Genomic DNA, 19,138 nt, shown 5'->3' with positions numbered 1-19,138 from the left:
AAGCAGCATGGGACAAGAGGTCTGTAACATAAAATGATAAAAATATTAGATTCGCAGCAGATCTATCCACAGAGACCGGGCAGGCCAGAAAGGACTGGCATGATATATTCAGAGCACTAATGAGAAAAATATGCAGCCAAGAATACTATATCCAGGTAGGCTGTCATTGAAAATAGAAGCAGAGATAAAACGTCTCCAGGACAAACAAAAATTAAAAGAATTTGCAAACACCAAACCAGCCCTACAGGGAATACTGAAAGGGGTCTTCTAAGCAAGGAGAGAACCTAAAAGTAACAGACCAGAAAAGAACAGAGATAATATACTGTAACAGTCCCCTTACAGGCAATACAATGGCACTAAATTCACATCTTTCAGTCGTTACCTTAAATGCAAATGGGCTAAATGCCCAATCAAAAGACATAAAGTATCAGAATGGATAAAAAAAAACAAGACCCATCAATACGCTGTCTATAAGAAACTCATTTTAGACTCAAAGACACCTCCATATTTAAAGTGAGGGGGTGGAAAACAATTTACCCTGCTAATGGACATCAAAAGAAAGTTGGGGTGGCAATCTTTATATCAGATAAATTAGATTTTAAGCCAAAGACTATAATAAGAGATGAGGAAGGATACTATATCATACTTAAATGGTCTATACAACAAGAAGATCTAACGATTTTAAATATCTATGTCCCTAACATGGGAGCAGCCAACTACATAAACCAATTAGTAACAAAATCAAAGAAACACATCAACAATAATACAATAATAGTAGGGAACTTTAACATTCCCCTTTACTGAAATGGACAGACCATCAAAGCAAAAGATCAACAAGGATATAAAGGTTTTAAATGACACAATGGACCAGATGGACATCAAAGATATATTTAGAACATTCCATCCCAAAACAATAGAATACATTTTCTTCTCTAGGGTACATGGAACATTCTCCAGAATAGATCACATCCTGGGTCATAAATCAGGTCTCAACTGGTACCAAAAGATTGGGATCATTCCCTGCATAATTTCAGACCACAGTGCTCTGAAACTAGAACGCAGTTACAAGAGGAAAATTGGAAAGAACTCAAATAGATGGAGGCTAAAGAGCATCCTACTAAAGGATGAATGGGTCAACCAGGAAATTAACAAATTTAAAAAATTCATGGAAACAAATCAAAATGAAACCACAACTGTTCAAAATCTTTGGGACACAGCTAAGGCAGTCCTCAGAGGAAAGTATATAGCCATACAAGCCTTTCTCAAGAAACAAGGTCTCAAGTACACAACCTAACCCTACACCTAAAGGAGCTGGAGTAAAAACAGCAAAGAAAGCCTAAACCCAGCAGAAGAAGAGAAAGAATAAAAATCAAAGCAGAAATCAATGAAATAGAAACAAACAAACAAACAAAAAACATTAGAACAAATCAACAAAACTAGGACCTGGTTCTTTGAAAGAATTAATGAGATTTATAAACCCCTGGCCGGACTTATCAAAAAGAAAAGAGAAAGGACCCAAATTAATGAAATCATGAATGAAAGAGGAGAGATCACAAACAACACCAAAGAAATACAAACAATTATAAGAACATATTATGAGCAACTATATGGCAGCAAATTTGACAATCTGGAAGAAATGGATACATTCCTAGAGACATATAAACTACCAAAATTGAACCAGGAAGAAATAGAAAACCTGACCAGACCCATAACCAGTAAGGAGATTGAAACAATCATCAAAAATCTCCCAACAATAAAGAGGCCAGGGTCAGATGACTTCCCAGGGGAATTCTAACAAACATTTAAAGAAGAATTCATACCTATTCTCCTAAAACTGTTCCAAAAAATAGAAATGGAAGGAAAACTTCCAAGCTCATTTTATGAGGCCAGCATTAGCTCGATGCCCAAACCAGACAAAAAGGAGAATACAGACCAATATCTTTGATGAACACAGATGCAAAAATTCTCACCTAAATACTAGCCAATAGGATCCAATAGTACATTAAAAGGATTATTCACCACGACCAAGTGAGATTTATTCTTGGGCTGCAAGATTAGTTCAACATCCGCAAATCAATCAATGGGATACATTAATAAAAGAAAGAACGAGAACCATATGACATTCTCAATAGATAATGAAAAAGCATTTGACAAAGTACAGCATCCTTTCTTGCTCAAAATTCTTCACAGCTAGGGATAGAGGGTACATACCTAAGTATCATCAAAGCCATCTATGAAAAACCCACAGCGAATATCATTCTCAATGGGAAAAAACTAAGGACTTTTCCCCTAAAGTCAGGAATATGGCAGGGATGTCCACTATCACCACTGCTATTCAACATAGTACTAGAAGTCCTAGCCTCAGCAATCAAACGGCAAAGAGAAATAAAAGGCATCTGAATCGGCAAAGAAGAAGTCAAACTCCCACTCTTTACAGATGACATGATACTTTATGTGGAAAACCCAAAAGACCCCACCCCAAAACTGCTAGAACTCATTCAGGAATTCATTAAAGTATCAGGATATAAAAATCAATGCACAGAAATCATTTGCATTTCTATACACCAACAGCAAGACAGAAGAAAGAGAAATTAAGGAGTCAATCCCATTAACAACTGCACCCAAAACCATAAGATACCTAGGAATAAACCTAACCAAAGAGGCAAAGAATCTGTACTCAGAAAACTATGAAATACTCATGAAAAAAACTGAGGAAGAAACACAGAAATGTAAAAACATTCTATGCTCATGGATTGGAAGAACAAATATTGTGAAAATGTCTACACTACCTAGAGCAACCTACACATTTAATGTAATCCCTATCAAAATACCATCAGTCTTTTTCAAAGAAATGGAACAAATAATCCTAAAGTTTATATGGAACCAGAAAAGACCCCAAATAGCCAGAGGAATATTGAAAATATTGAAAAGAAAACCAAAATTGGTGGCAACACAATCACAGACTTCAAACTCTATTACAAAGCTGTCATCACATCAAGACAGTATGGTACTAGCACAAAAACAGACACACAGATTAATGGAACAGATAGAGAGCCCAGAAATGGACTCTCAACTCTATGGCCAACTAATTTTCGATAAACCAGGAAAAGAATGTCCAGTGGAAAAAAGACAGTCTCCTCAACAAATGGTGTTGGGAAAATTGACAGCCACATGCAGAAAAATGAAACTTTACCATTTCCTTACACCACACACAAAAATAGACTCAAAATGGATGAAAGACCTCAATGAGAGACAGGAATCCATCCAAATCCTCGAGGAGAACACAGGCAGCAACCTCTTCCACCTCAGCCGCAGCAATTTCTTCCTAGAAACATCACCAAAGGCAAGGCAGGAAAGGGCAAAAATTAACTATTGGGACTTCATCAAGATCAAAAGCTTTTGCAGAGCAAAGGAAACAGTTAACAAAACCAAAAGACAACGGACAGAACAGGAGAAGATATTCGCAAATGACATATCAGATAAAGGACTAGCATCCAAAATCTATAAAGAACTTATTAAACTGAACAGCCAAAGAACAAATAATCCAATCAAGAAATGGGCAGAAGACATGAACAGACATTTCTGCAAAGAAGACATCCAGATGGCCAACAGACACATGAAAAAGTGATCAACATCACTCGGCATCAGGGAAATACCAATCAAAACCACAATGAGAGGGCGCCTGGGTGGCTCAGTGGGTTAAGCCACTGCCTTCGGCTCAGGTCATGATCTCAGGGTCCTGGGATCGAGTCAGGCTCTCTGCTGAGGAGGGGCCTGCTTCCCTTCCTCTCTTTCTGCCTGCCTCTCTGCCTACTTGTGATCTCTCTCTGTCAAATAAATAAATAAAATTCTATTAAAAAAAAAAAAACACAATGAGATATCACCTCACACCAGTCAGAATGGCTGAAATTAACAAGTCAGGAAATGACAGATGCTGGCGAGGATGCGGAGAAAGGGGAACCCTCCTACACCATTGGTGGGAATGCAAGCTGGTCCAGCCACTCTGGAAAACAGTATGGAGGTTCCTCAAAAAGTTGAAAATAAAGCTACCCTATGACCCCGCAATCGCACTAACAGGGTATTTACCCCAAAGATACAAATGTAGCGATCTGAAGCGGCACGTGCACCCCGAATGTTTATAGCAGCAATGTCCACAATAGCCAAACTATGGAAAGAACCTAGATGTCCATCAACAGATGTATGGATAAAGAGAATGTGGTCCATATACACAATGGAATACTATGCAGCCATCAAAAGAAACGAAATCTTGCCATTTGCAATGACATGGATGGAACTAGAGGGCATTATGCTGAGCAAAATAAATCAATGAGAGAAAGACAATTATTATATGATCTAACAGGAGGAATCTGAGAGGCAAGGCTGGGGGTCGTGGGGGGTAGGGAGGGAAAAAATGAAACAAGATGGGATCAGGAGGGAGACAAACCATATGAGACTCTTAATCTCAGGAAATAAACTGAGGGTTGCTGGGGGGTGGGGGGAGAGGACAGGGGGGTGGGTTATGGGCACTGGGGAGGGTATGTGCTATGGTGAGTGCTGTGAAATGTGTAAGCCTGATAATACACAGACCTGTTCCCCTGGGGCAAATAATACATTATAGGTTAATACAAAGGAAGACAAAAAAAGAAAAAGAAAAAGAAAATGAGAAAGAAAAAGAAAAGAAAGGGGGGAGGGAGGGAAGTTTCTCCTTCTGACGTCCAATTTATCAACTTTTATGAATCACATCTTTGTGTTGCATCAAAGAAATCTTTGCTTAACCTAAGGTCACAAAGGTTTTCTCCTACATTTTCTTCTAGAAGTGTTATAGCTCTGGGTTTTACATTGAGGTCTATAATTCATTTCAAGTTAATTTTTGTATATGGTGCAAAGCATGGTTTGAGGTTCATTTTTTAAAATATGAGGTGTCCGGGGCACTTCTGGTTGGTAGAGCACACAACTCTTGATCTCAGGGTTGTGAGCTGAAGCCCCTAGTTGGGTATAGGGATTGCTTAAAAATAAAATCTTAAAAAAAAAAAAAAGGGATGCCTGGGTAGCTCAGTTGGTAAAGTGTCTGCCTTCAGCTCAGGGCATAACCTCAGGGTCCTGGGATCCAGTCCCGCAGGGGCTCCTTGTTCAGCAAGGAGCCTGCTTCTCCTTCTGCTTGCCACTCCCCCTGCTTGTACTCACTCATGCTCTCTCTCCCTGACAAATAAATAAAATGTCAAATAAAAAATAAAATAAAAATAAGAAAAGAAAGTGTATCCAATTATTCCAGCATCATTTTTTGAAAAGATTATCTCTATTGAATTGCCTTTACATTTCTGTCAAAACTTAGCTGTCCATCTATGTATGGGTTTATTTCTAGACTCTCTGTTCTATTCCATTCATCTAGGAGTTTCTCTTTATGCCAATACCACACTGTCTTGATAGGGTAGCTACATCATACGTCTCAAGATCAGGTTGCTCTTAATTAACTTTAATTACTCAGAATCAGTTTGTCAATTTCGACAAAAGGCCCTGCTGGGATTTGCTTAGATGAGAATCACAGGATTCTGTACCTGCAGGATTCATGAAACCCAAGGCAAAGCAAAAGTTTTGTCTCAGTGTCCCCAATCCCCAGCACAGGAGCCTGGCCCCCATGAGGCCACAGCAAGATGAGGACCGCAGGCACGCTCACAGGCTCCGGCTCACCACCTCGGGTGCCCTCCGAGAGCACACAGGCCCTCAGTGCCACTCAGAGAGCCCAGGCCTAAGGCTTTAGACCAGCCTGTCACAACAAAACCTAAACTCTCACTAGCCCAGAGACCTGGGGAATTTTCTTCCAGCTTCATGACGGTAAGAGTTGCTGGAACCAGAGCCCAGAACAGAAAGCATGTTCGAGAAGCTGGACAAAAGGCCCTGGGAAACTGCGATCAGAATAATGACAGACTCAATTACTCCTCTGTTTCATAATTCTCCTAGAAGCGGAAGACATTTGCAGTTGGTAAAAGGGGACTGTCCTGGGCGTCTCTTCCAGAGACAGACTGATGATGTTAGGTCTTTGAAGTACTTACTTAATTTGAGATCATTTCTTTCCATCACTTCTCATTTTAAAATCTCTAAAATAACAATAATGCTTGAGAAAAAGCCTTTTTATTTTTAGATGAAGGGTAGGGGAAACAACCTCCAACTCTATCCTGATCACCCTAGCCGTAACCGTACATTGCTACCTTGATGCACAGATACAGCACGTAAAGTGTGAGGAATAAATTAATTCCTAGATATATTCTACAGGACTTTCCTAAATTAGGTCATAATAACCTTAAAGGTCAAGCAAAGGCAAAAACACTTTCATTCTTAGTACTAAGGCACCATGTGGCTCCTTGCAGTGAGCTATGAAACTTCCCCATTAGCATGCAAGCCCACATTTAGGACTTACATGAGAAACTGAAAGGGAGCAGGACTGAGCGGCCACGTAGATCACAGACTAAGAAAAACACTCTGATGCCCTGCACTGGAGCATTCTGAGGGGGAGGCTGAAAGTGCTGTAGTGCTTTTCAAGGAGCAGGGGCAGCTAGCCTGGCAGGTGTAAGACTCCTTTCCCATAAAGGAGGCCCTTACCAAAGACCTCTATCCACACCAGAGCACGCAAGTAGAGCAGATATGTTTTCACCAGAAGGACGGTTTCCCGACACAGCACTAATCATGTCCCGTTCCTGTTCCAAGCTCTTCCAGACATCCGCGCTGTCCCCGAAAGAAACCCCATTACTCGGCTGCACATACTGTGGGCTCTTTCCGATCTGTAAACCCACACATCGCAAGTTCCTGTCAGGGGTTTCCCGTGTCTGTCAGGGGTAGGTCCACGAAGTTTGGACACCTGGGATTAAACAAGGTTCAGCAGGTTTCCCTACTGTAGGAAAGCGCCGGGCCGCCAGTGGGGCTTCTCCACCCGCAGCCCCTCTTCTCAAGGGCCTCCACCTGTAACCTGGCGCCCCACACACCTCTCCTCACCCCTGCTGGCTGGCTCACCTGTGTGCTTTCCCCTCTTCTTTTGAGAGTTGAAAGCACAGAAAAACAAAAGCACAGCATATAAATGAACACCTGTATTCCCGCTCACGGGCAGCGGCGATCATCAGACCACACTACGAATGCCTCGTGTGCTTCAAGTCTTTTCTTGAATAAAAGAACAACTTACGGTAAAGATGACAGTGTGCTCTGATTTCTCCCCAAAGCCGAGCACTTCACAAGTGTGTTCCATATCCTTCTGGTCCACTCTTATGTTTTTTACATGCAGTTGTATGTATTCACGAACAATAAGTATTGTTAAAGCTGGGCCGCCTGGGTGGCCTTCGGCTCAGGCCATGATCCCAGGGTCCTGGGATCGAGCTTCCTGCTCAGCAGGGCGCCTGCTTCTCCCTCTCCCCTCCTCTGGCCCATCCCATGCTCTCTCTCTTAAGTAAGGTCTGTAAAAAAACATCGTGAAGTTTTACAAAAAGCTTAACGCAGAGACATCATACAGTAAGTAGAATTTAGGGGCGCCTGGGTGGCTCAGTGGGTTAAAGCCTCTGCCTTCGGCTCAGGTCATGATCCCAGGGTCCTGGGATCGAGTCCCACATCGGGCTCTCTGCTCTGCAGGGAGCCTGCTTCCTCCTCTCTCTCTCTGCCTGCCTCTCTGCCTGCTTGTGATCTCTGTCTGTCAAATAAATAAAATCTTTAAAAAAAAAAAAAAAAAGTAGAATTTACCCACTTTGTCACTCAACAGGGATCTACCCATACTGATACTCGACTAAGCCCAAGCTACCAATACTGATTTCCCCGACCTGCCAGCACTGGTCCTATTGTTTCTGCCATGACCTCCCATTACTGACAGCTCAGCCGGGCCTGGTCTCTGAATGCTTCGTGTGTCTTATCTTACCTCCTGTCTCAGCAGCCCACTGAGAAGATGCTCCAAATGCCCACAGCCGGCCAGGGCAGGGCGGCCGGCACGGTCTCCGGGTCTGGCTGAGTCCCAGGCTACGCTCTGACCCACTGTGCAAAGCGGCCCTCTTACCACCGACAGCCCCATGAGCAGCTTCTGCGGGTCCTGGCACTTTGTATGCACCTTGTCTCACCTTGACGCCCCACTACGGTGCCAAGGACAATGACCTGTCCTCACTAGAAAAATGAAGACACTCGGGCTGGAGAAGATGCTGGCGCCTTGGCGTAAGTGCCAACTATTTGGGTTCAAAGTCCAAATTCCCATCCCCTGGGCTAACTGTCAGATTTACGTAAAAAAATAAAAAGGAAAGGGTTGAAGATGAGATGAGAAACAGAACCCGGGCTGGCGCGAGACTGCGTAAGTGGGGCGTACCACTTGGCCGCCTCGTCCCTGAGCGCACGGCTCTGGGGCACTCATGAGCCGGGAGACGATACTCACGGTCATGGACCCGATAGCAGTGCTTCTGCAGCCGCCGAACGTCCCACTCCTCCAGCACGCCGTGAGTCATCAGCAACTGCAGGAACCGCCGGTGGACGTCGGTCATGACACCAGCCCTCCTAGGACCTCCCTGTGTGTGCGAAGGAGCTAAGAAAAGAAGCAGATGAAACCCAGTCACCTCGGAGCGCTCCGAAAGCCAAGTTCTGCATTGTGTACCAACTGACATTCACGACTAAATACTTGTTGTAGTTCTCGAGCTCAAGTGCATCCTGCCAAATGGCCCAAAAGAAAAGGACACGGGTCAGGGACAAGCCGACGAGTACCGGCAGGTGGGCAGAAGCGTGGATTCTGGAGCCAGCCAGGATGCCGGCACCCAGCCTGTGCTACCACGTGAAGCGGGTGAAACCGCACAACCGGACCTCCGTGTGCTTTGGTCTCTGATCTAGGGGACTAAGGACAGCAACAGCCTCCACGGACGTACTCCACGGACGTACTCCACAGTAACAGCCGGGTAACACACTAAACACTACGTAAGCGTTAGCTCTATTTACTTCTAGACCATTCTGGGTCTGGAACTCAGTCCGGCCACTTAGCAGATCGAAGGCCTCGGATAAAGTCCACTGGGGCCCCATTTTCTCGCGCTCAACTCAGAAGAGCATCGGCTGCCCAAAGAACTGCTAGGAAGTGCTCAACCAGTGCCAGTTTCCTTCTCTCCCAAACCACTAACGAAACAACTGTCCCCGTGGGGCGCTTTTTCAATCTCTTGCTCTCTACTAACAAGTTATCTTTCCACAAACCACCAAGATCAGGGCTGATAAAAAGCATGACACAAGTCCCGATCAAACAGCCTGCTCTCGCCGCGGAGAGGAGGCACCGTGCGGAGGCAGAGCGTGGGCTGAGCAAGTGGCAGGTGGTGCTGAGACGCCTGTTTGCCAGACCTGCTCGATCTCGAGAATCAGAGAACCTGTGCATGAAAAAGAGAGATCCCCGGGGCCCCGTTTCTGGAGGTCCAGACCGCCAAGGGGCCTGGAATTCTGAAGGTCTGACATTCACTTCAGGCGATGCCACCACCTGACAAGAAAATCGCTGTTCCCTTCGGCAGATGCAGCACGAAAACACTTCTAGCTAACGAGCTTCATCTCCCTCGGCCTCAGTCTTTTCAGCTGCAAGATGGGGCTAACACAAAACTATCTTTAAGACAGAAGATGCCATTTAAATGAGATATGACTATACTGGAGGTTGCCAAGGAGTTTGCACCTAGGACACACAAAACGGTTAGCTGCTGCTCACTGTTCTTTATAAACAGCACATCAACTGGACCTCAGGGGTGGGAAGGCACACAAGCTCAGGGCCAGCTTCTCCGACTGCCTGCTAGCTGTCTTTGAGAACAGCTCAGCAGTGACTCAACCTCAACAGGTCCTAAGCTGGGCTCATCTTCTCCTTGCCCCGTCCTCAACCCCTTTCTTCGCCTGAGTCCTTTCCACGAGTCTTCTGGTTTGGGCGGAGGAGTCCACGCAGTCACACAAACACCACAGGCCCGAGCGTCCAACTCTCACCCTCTCCTCCCCAGCCCCCACCCTCGGATCCCGCCAGGAACCATGTCCTGCCAAAGTTCATTTCCTATCACTAGGAGCAGCAACATTAAATCCAACAGCAAATTAAATCCAGAAAAAGTTAAAGAAAGTCAATAATAAGGAGCCAAAAACAATGAAATTAATGTACATTTGAATTCAACAAAACCAAAATTTTTCTTTGGAAAAAAAACATAACAAAAGCAACCAACCTCTGACAAGATTTTCTGAGAGAAGACTGAAAAATAAACACTACTTGGAATGAAAAGGGGGAACTAGTTGAAGATACAAACATATTTTTAAAAAAGACTTAAACAACCTAACAATAATCTGAAGTTGTAAATATACGCAAAGTTATGGAAAATCCATTTAAAACCAACTAAAGAGGGCACCTGGGTGGCTCAGTGGGTTAAAGCCTCTGACTTCAGCTCAGGTCATGATCCCGGGGTCCTGGGATCGAGTCCCACATCGGGCTCTCTGTACAGCAGGGAGCCTGCTTCCTCCTCTCTCTGCCTGCCTCTCTGCCTACTTGTGATCTCTCGCTCTCTCTGTTAAATAAAGAAATAAAAAAATCTTTTAAAAATTTAAATTAAAAAAAAAACAAACAAAAACCTGACCGAGGCTTCAAATGAAAGGAAAATAAAAAGGCCAGCATCTTTCAGAAACACAGCTCCAGGGGTCCAAAGCAAAACATGAATCGGATCTAGCAACACAGAAAGACTACTTCATGGTGACCAGTTGGGGTTATCCCCTCGGTGGCTTAAGATTTGAAAATCAATTGAATGTCATATGTCAATAATATCTCAATAAAGCTGGAAAAAAAATCAGTGTGATCACCACATTAACAGAATACAGAAGAAAAGCCTATAATCATCTTAAGGGATTCAGAAACTATGATTAAATTTAACAGTTACTCATACTAAATACTTTGAATTGAAGGAAACTTCCTTTATTTACTAAATGCTATCTACAAAAACCTCTAGTGAACATAATACTTAAGGGTGGCCTATTGAAAGCGATCACTTTCAAATCCAAATTGATCCAATGCAACTGAACCCAGGCAATTCTGATCAAAATCCCCATAGGCTGGGTGCATCTGGGTGCAATCTGACAAGACGATTCCAAAATTTACATGGACACGTAAAGGCAAAACAGCAAAGCCATTCAGGAAGAAGATAAAGACAGGAGGACCTGTCCTACCAGGTAGCGACTTATTTTAAAGCTAGAGTCATGAATAATGTAGGCTAATACTACAGACACGGACCAAGTAAGAGCAGGGGGACAGAACAGAGAGAACCCGGACACAGAAGTGCACACAGGTATGGATATTCAACGTGTTGGAGACATGGAACTCCAGCTCAAAGCAAGCTTTTCAATAAAAGATGCCAGAACAACAGCTCACCCTACGGGAAAAAAACAGAGAGCTCGACCTTCACCTCACACTAGGCACAAAAATCTTTTTGAGCGGTAAGGTCGTCAGAAAGAAAACACTAAGAAACGTTGGGCGACAATACAGAACATTCTTTAGGAGCCAAAGGCAGGGAAGGATAGCTTTAAAAGATATAATAATTAAAATAATAATGATACAAAAAGCACAAACCTTAAAGGAATATACTGATACATGTGACTTTGTTAAAATTAAGAAATTCTGTTCACCCCAAATACTTCAGAGTGGGAGCGAAGCCGAGCTACGAACTGGACAGCATCGGAAACTGAAGCCACGGAAGTTTCACGCTCGGAATAGGTAATGGGTTCCTACGAATCACTAAGGGGAAGGCAAATGTCAAGAGAAAAGTCAGCAACAGAAATTTCCAAAGCGGATGCACAAATGGTTCATAAATATATTAAAACGGCTCCGTCCTGACGTCATCAGGCAAATGAATATTCAAATCCCAGTGACCAATGTTTACTCATCACCAGATAGGCAGAAAGTTCTGAGTAACGGCCTGGGCTAAAACTCACCCACAGCTGGCGGAGGGCAAGCGCGCACGAACCACCCAGACTGTTCAGGCTGACTGGCAAACGTGGGTCTCCCCAGAAATCCACGAGTCCGTATACAAGTTAGAGAAACTTTTCTACATCTGCCCCAGGAAGTAGGTTTATAAACACACCGTGTGGCAGTAAAAACCTGGCAACAGCGTCCACGACCGTCAGTTGAGGAATGCCTAGGGAAATCGTTTATAATTAAACCGTGGAATTCGAAACTGCAAGGAAGCAATGACGGTGATGTAGAGCTACTCACATCACCTTGGACACATGCCATATACGTAATGTTATGCAAAAACAAAGACACACAAATATATATATAAAATTCACAACCGAGCAAAACCGTACGGAGCCGTCATTACAGGGACGTAGTAAAAACCGCAAAGAAAAACAGGGGAATGAGGAACCCACACTCGGGGCGCGGAGTCACCTTCGGTGAGGGGAAGAAAGAGTTCAGCGGGGGCTTTCGGGGTATGATAATGTTCTGTTTCTTAACTTGATGATGCGTATATGGGTGTTCCTTTGATTTTTATCCTTTGAACTTAAACTGCAAACATTTTTACCGATCTTGATTATAAAACGAAGAAATGGTGTAAATGTGTTACGTAACAGCCAAAATAAATGTCAGTAAGAAGGACCAACCACAGAACGTCATGGAAGGCTACAATTTAGGGGAAAGAGAGAAAAATAGATGGAGACAGGCGTGTTTTTACACAGAAGGCAGTTGTCTGAAGAGGGGCCGGGCCGCAGAGATTAATCGTGGCTAACTGCCTACCCAAATAATTAAAAAATAGAACCGTCTGTGCACTAAGCAGATCTCAACCGTCACCATCCGAGCGGCGAGCGAGGCATGGGGTGAGTGCTTCCCTCGTGGTCTCGCTCCGGCCTCGCTGGAACCGGAGGCCTGGAGCGTTACTGACCCGTTTTACAGATGAGGACACAGAGAGGGAAGGCCCCAGCGGATGCACAGAATTAGGGGTGGATGCGATAGGGGTGAGGGGCGCACCCCCAGCAAGGGAAGCCAGACACGGGGGAGGCAACCATTAAGTCCTGATCGCTCAGCGGCAGGGATCCCTTACCTACAATTCTCCAATCTAAACAAGGTCTTAAAACCCCACCTGTTAAGTGTGAAAACCTGACGGGACCTGAGGGGAGGCTCTTTCTGGCCGTTCTTCAGCTCCTTTGGTGCACATCTGCACATACTTAGCGGTGAATCTGATGACCAGCAGCTGCCCCAGACCCCAAGGAAGGTAGGACCTCCCATCGAACCTATGCATCATATTCCTCTCAAAAATCCCCCACACTGGGGCGTCTGAGCACGCCTCGCCTCGGGGCTTTAGAACACGAGGCTTGTGGGCTTGAACAGAGTTAGGGTTTCTGGGACCCGACCCAGAGCGTGAGCCCAGAGCGCGGCGAGGAACCGAGAGGTGGTCCGCGAAGGCCGTGTTTTCCCTATTCGGGGCAGGCAGAATTCTGGATTTTGCTCTGGTCACCTCATATCAGGAGGACATCGGTATCTGCGCCGGACACCACGGTTTCACAGCGTCTGTGGGTCGGGGGCCCTGGGCTGCAGCCTCCTGGCCTGTCTGTCCCCCTCGGGGCCTGTCTGTCCCCCTCGGGGCCTGTCTGTCCCCCTCGAAGCCTGTCTGTCCCCCTCGGGGCCTGTCTGTCCCCCTCGGGGCCTGTCTGTCCCTCTCCGGGCCTGTCTGTCCCCCTCCGGGCCTGTCTGTCCCCCTCGAAGCCTGTCTGTCCCCCTCAGGGCCTGTCTGTCCCCCTCGGGGCCTGTCTGTCCCTCTCGGGGCCTGTCTGTCCCTCTCCTGGCCTGTCTGTCCCCCTCGGGGCCTGTGTGTCCCCCTCCGGGCCTGTCTGTCCCTCTCCGGGCCTGTCTGTCCCCCTCAGGTCCTGTCTGTCCCTCTCCTGGCCTGTCTGTCCCCCTCGGGGCCTGTCTGTCCCCCTCCGGGCCTGTCTGTCCCTCTCCGGGCCTGTCTGTCCCCCTCGGGTCCTGTCTGTCCCCCTCCTGGCCTGTCTGTCCCCCTCCGGGCCTGTCTGTCCCCCTCGGGGCCTGTCTGTCCCCCTCCGGGCCTGTCTGTCCCCCTCGGGGCCTGTCTGTCCCCCTCGGGGCCTGTCTGTCCCCCTCGGGGCCTGTCTGTCCCCCTCGGGGTCTGTCTGTCCCCCTCCTGGCCTGTCTGTCCCCCTCCGGGCCTGTCTGTCCCCCGCCTGGCCTGTCTGTCCCCCTCGGGGCCTGTCTGTCCCTCTCCGGGCCTGTCTGTCCCCCGCCTGGCCTGTCTGTCCCCCTCGGGGCCTGTTTCCTCACCAGGAAATGAGGAGCCCCAAGCCCCCGGGCCCCCAGCGCCACACTCCGGCCCAGGCACGGGCCGAACCCGGGGCCGGACGCCCACCTTCCGTCCTCCGTCGCCGCTCCGCACGGCCCTCCTCCATCCCCGACAGCCTCGCGGCCCCGCGGCCCGATTACCCACCGCGGAAGCCGGGTGCAGCCCCCAGCGCCGGCGGCCCAGGCCGGAAAGGCGGGCGCGGCTCCTCCTTCAGGGCGGGGCGAACGCGGGCTCGGCGCTCCCATTGGCGGATGTCGCCCACTTGTCCCGCCCCCGGGTGACGCACTTCCTGCCGCCCAGTGCGCGCCGTTGCCATGGTGCCAAGGAGCCCTCGGGGCGGGTGCGGGCTGAACGCGCTTCTCCCGCCGCTTTCCGCCCCTCACCCCGCGGCGCGGCTGCCGCCTGTGGCCCTCCACCCCCGGCCCCGCCGTGGCACCCCGCGACCTTACGGGAAGGCGGGCGGGCTTGCAGCGGGACCCTCCCCCTCGTAGCCGCGGCTCCGCGGACCCAGCCCAGTGCCCTGTCCCGGGCCTCAGTTTCCCCATCTGCACAGCCGACCCTGCGGCCTCGGGGTCGGCACTGAGGGCTCTTGCCGCCACGTAGCTTGAGCCAGAATCCTGGCTCTGCCGCTTACGCGTCGCCAGATCGTGGGCGAGTCTCGGCCCCCAAGGACCAGCGCGTTCGCGAGGTTTAGGAGTCGCGCGGGGAGCGCTGGGAGTCAGCTGCGGGGCTCCTCGGGGGTCGTCAGGACCCGCGGGTGAAGTCGTGAAGAGAAGGAACGCACCGTCGGCGGGCGCCCGTTTGACGGACACTTGCATCTCCGGGCCTGGCGGCGGCTGCGGACGCGGTCTGGCAGGGAACGCGTGGCTGATCCCAATACAGCAGCAAGTGCAAACCTCTGTGCCTCTGGGACGGCGGCTTCACATCCCTACTGGCCCGGTTACACTCCGGGGATCTCGGACAGCTTCTCAACCCCTCTGGGCCTCAGTTTCCCCGTCTGCTGAGCGAAGAAGGCAATAGCATGTGCTGGCTGAGGGCTTGAGCCGGGGGCCGGGCCGTCCGGACCTGAAGGCTGGTTCTTAAACTCAGTACGTCTGACACCCAGGACGAAATACGGAGGCTCTCCCGCTCAGTTTGCTCACCCATGAAGCAGGTGTAATCATAGCACACTGTTGACGGGATCGCCGTGAGATTAAAGGAGTGAAGACCGGCAAAGCTCTGAGAGTATCTGCCATATAGTAAGGTCTCAGTCAGTGTGAGTTATCTCTACTAATAAAGTACTTTATAAAATGCCTTGGGGGCAGTCAAAGAGAAGAACAGCTCTAAGGAGACCATCTATGTTTTGTTTGTCCTGCATACTTTTGCACAATTTTGAATTCATTATCAATATTTAGAGCTGGGCATTTCGCATAAAACCCTAGGGTATCTGACAGCTCTTGGAAAATGGGGCAGTCTGGCCACACTAGGCCCGCATCCCCCTATGGCTGTCCTTGTTTAAAGCTTGGTAGAGACTATGTCCCTCTGTGACGACAAATGTGCTTTTGTGGGTGTAGAGAAATAAAAACGGGGGCCCGTGAGTACACGACACTGGGGACACTGATATTTCAGGATCAAAAGGCCGAGAAAAGCAATAGAAAGAAAGGAATTCAAGACCAAATCATACCGGAAGAGAACGGGCGGGAGAGACTCTTGAGTTACAGTGGGGTGTGGTCTGAATTGTCAGCGCTCTGGAGAGGTCATGGAGGACACACCCGACAGGGAGACCCAGAGAGACAGGAGGAAGCACGCGAGGTTGGCCTCCAAGAGAAGTGAGTGCCCGGAAGCTGAGGGAGTGGAGACAGTTGCTGACTGCTTCTAGGATGGGTGGTTTGGGAAGGGGAGACATGAAGACGGGCGCAGAGGGACTCGCCAATAGAAGGGAATAGACAGGATTACTCTTACCCTAGAAAGGAAGAGAGACATCTCTGAAACAGGAGGAAAGGGGGCAACAATGGATGGATAAAGGTTCCCCAAACCTTTAAAAAAAAAAACAAACTGAGGTGTTTCCTGTTTTCTCCATCAAGTAGCAAACTCTCATTCTGCTAAGCAAAGAAGCTAGGAGATGCTCAGGGATTTTCGGACAATCAAGGGTTTGGAACAGATGCCAAAGGGAACGCAAAAGTAAGCTTCCAGCTAGGGTTGGAACCATAAATGTGTAGAGAGGATAGTCATTCCGGATCCCTGGGGAGCCCCCCCTCCCCATACCAGGGGCCCCAGAGCAGAAACTCTGTGTGGACTCATCTTGGGGTGGGTCTTGGCTTAACAAATGCAACTGACTCTAGAAGCCAAAGCAACTGGAGGGTGTTGGTGGGGAGGTCTTTGAAGTCATCTGCCACCCCATGGACAGGGAGGAAGGGAGTGTGCTGAGAAGTTAGCATGGAAGGGGACAGCAACCAGAGGTCCCAATGAGTTGGCTTACCAGGTGACTGTCCTGTCTCAGCAAGTGTCCGTCTTCAGAAGACAGCCCACTCTCTAGCTGGCTCAGTGAGCATTAGGACCTTCGAGGACCTTCGATATGCCAGACATGGGGCTGTCTGCTTCAGGACAACTCTGCCAGTTCAAATATTCTTCTGGAAGTTGACTGTGAAAGGTACAGGAGCTCCGTGGACATAAATTCACTGTACGTAAGGCAGGTGGCCGACACCCTGGCTGGAGAGGAAGCTTGGGGGCAAATCATCGGCTAAGGGGTTGGTCTTTTTACTCTGAAGACCACAGAAGCTATCGGGGAGGAAGTAAGGAGATTAGGTTTGTAGTTTAGAAAAAGAACATCACATCTGTTCTTTTCAAACATACTGGGAACATTTACAGAAATTGACTGTGTACTGGCCACAAAGGATGTCTCAATAAATTCCAAAGAATCTATAGACCATATTCACGAACCACAATGAAGTAAAATGAAGAATCAACAAAAACACAACCAGAAGGAAACCCAAACCACTTGTAGTTCTTAAATTAGTAACTGAAAATGCTTCTGAGGAGAGGGTCCTGAAGACAGGATAATCTATTTTTTTTTATCATGTACTACTAGTATTTATGAAAAAATAAAACTAAACATAAGCCAGGTGTTCATTATATTACTTTTTATACCTGTGTGTATGTTGTAAGATTTTATAACATTTTTAAGAGAGAAAGAACATACATTTGGAAACTGAAAAATACATGTTAAAAAGAAAACCAATATGGAAATTACAAAATATTTAGAAATGAATGACCAAAAAAAAAAAAAAACCCCTAATATAATGAAACAGGTGGGATCCAACTAAAACAATAATTAGTGGGGGGATTTATAGCCTTAAATGTACTTAATACAAAACAAGAAAAAAGTGTAAGTGTTCAATGTAAGAGGTAGATACCTAACTAAATAACCCAGAGAAAACAGAAAGAAGGAAATAACAAAGCAAAAGGCAGATATGAGTAGAACAAAAAAGAAAATTGAGTTGATTATTGAAACCAGAAACTAGTGTTCTATTGAAGACTAAATACAACAGACAGACTGCTTGTAAGATTTATTGAAGCAAAATTATAAATGGCTAAAGAGAGTGTAAAAATTTGAGAAAGCATAAGAGTATACTATGAATAACGACGCCAATACATTTGAAAATCTAGATTAAAGGGGCAATCCTTGACAAAATTACAAACTACACAAGTTGGTCCTAGAAGAGAGATAGACCAAGAATCGTCAATGAAATTGAAAAGGCAGTGGGTCTGTTCCAACTCCTTAAAAGCCCAGGCTGAGAGAGTTTTACTAGAGTGATACACAAATGCAGACAAACAAACAAACTATATTGTGCAAACTGCACCAGAATACGAACAAGACAGAGAAATGTATCCAGACATTCTATGAGGCTAATCTAATCTTGATACCAAAACAAGACAGCAGAATTAAAGAAAATGTCAGGTCCATGTATATTATAAGCATGGATGCAAAAAAAATGGAGTCTCTTAGTGTCTCAAAAGACATTCTCTTATGATGAGTGATGTTGAGCATCTTTTCATGCATCTGTTGGCCATCTGCATGTCTCCTTTGGAAAAATGTCTATTCAGGTCCTGTGCCCATTTTTAATTGGATTTTGGATTATCTGTTTTGTTTGGTGTTGAGTTGTAGAAGTTCGTCATGTATTTTGGATACTAAGCAGGGAAATGCAAATCAAAACCACTAGATATTACCTTACACCCGCCAGAATGGCTAAAATTAAAAAAAAAAAAAAAGAGAGAGAGAGAGAGAGAGAGATAACAAATGTTGGCGAAGATGTGGAGGAAAAAAGAACCCTCGTGCACTGTTGGTGAGAATGTAACCTGGTGCAGCCACTGTGGAAAACAGTGTGAGGATTCCTCAAAAATTTAAAAACAAATAGCATATGATCCAATCATTCCATTAGTGGGTATTAACCCAAAGAAAACAGAAGCACTAATTCAAAAAGATACATGCATCCCTATGTTTATTGCAACATTATTGGCAATAGCCAAGATATGGAAGCAATCTAAACATTGATTAATAGACGAATGGATAAAGAAGCCGTGATGTGTATGTCTATATGAATATGAATATTATGCAGTCATAAAAAAGAATGAAATCTTGCCATCTGCAACAACATGGATAGACCTAGAGGCTATTATGCTAAGTGAAATAAGTCTGCCTGAGAAAGATACCATACGATCTCACTCATATGTGGAATCTAAAAAAACAAAATCAATGAATAAACGAACAAACAAAAAGCAGAATCAGACCTATAAATACAGAGAACAAACTGTTCCTTCACTGAGCCACCCAGGCGCCCCCTAACCTTACATACAACAACCAAAAGATACCAATTGTC

At 46.5% G+C, this 19,138-nt stretch overlaps 1 protein-coding gene across 4 annotated transcripts in view; it reads right to left on the bottom strand.

Moving 5' to 3' along the window:
* The window catches only part of NSMCE1 (NSE1 homolog, SMC5-SMC6 complex component), a 75,682-nt gene that overhangs the window by 20,123 nt on the left and 36,421 nt on the right, over nt 1-19,138 (bottom strand). For 2 of the 4 annotated variants that reach the window (XM_032328595.1, XM_032328596.1), the window contains exons 1-2: nt 14,349-14,483; nt 8,393-8,539 (exon numbers count right to left, since the gene is read on the bottom strand). In XM_032328595.1, coding sequence (XP_032184486.1) covers nt 8,393-8,539; nt 14,349-14,388 — 187 coding nt within the window. In that variant the 5' untranslated portion in view covers nt 14,389-14,483. Of the gene's footprint in view, nt 1-8,392; nt 8,540-14,348; nt 14,484-19,138 lie in introns of those variants that run through there. The other 2 variants (XM_032328597.1, XM_032328598.1) reach the window with 1 other exon arrangement.

Source organism: Mustela erminea, chromosome 20, assembly GCF_009829155.1.
Source record: "Mustela erminea isolate mMusErm1 chromosome 20, mMusErm1.Pri, whole genome shotgun sequence".
In the NCBI taxonomy this organism is placed as follows: domain Eukaryota; kingdom Metazoa; phylum Chordata; class Mammalia; order Carnivora; family Mustelidae; genus Mustela; species Mustela erminea.
This window is presented reverse-complemented; position numbering and strand designations above follow the sequence as displayed.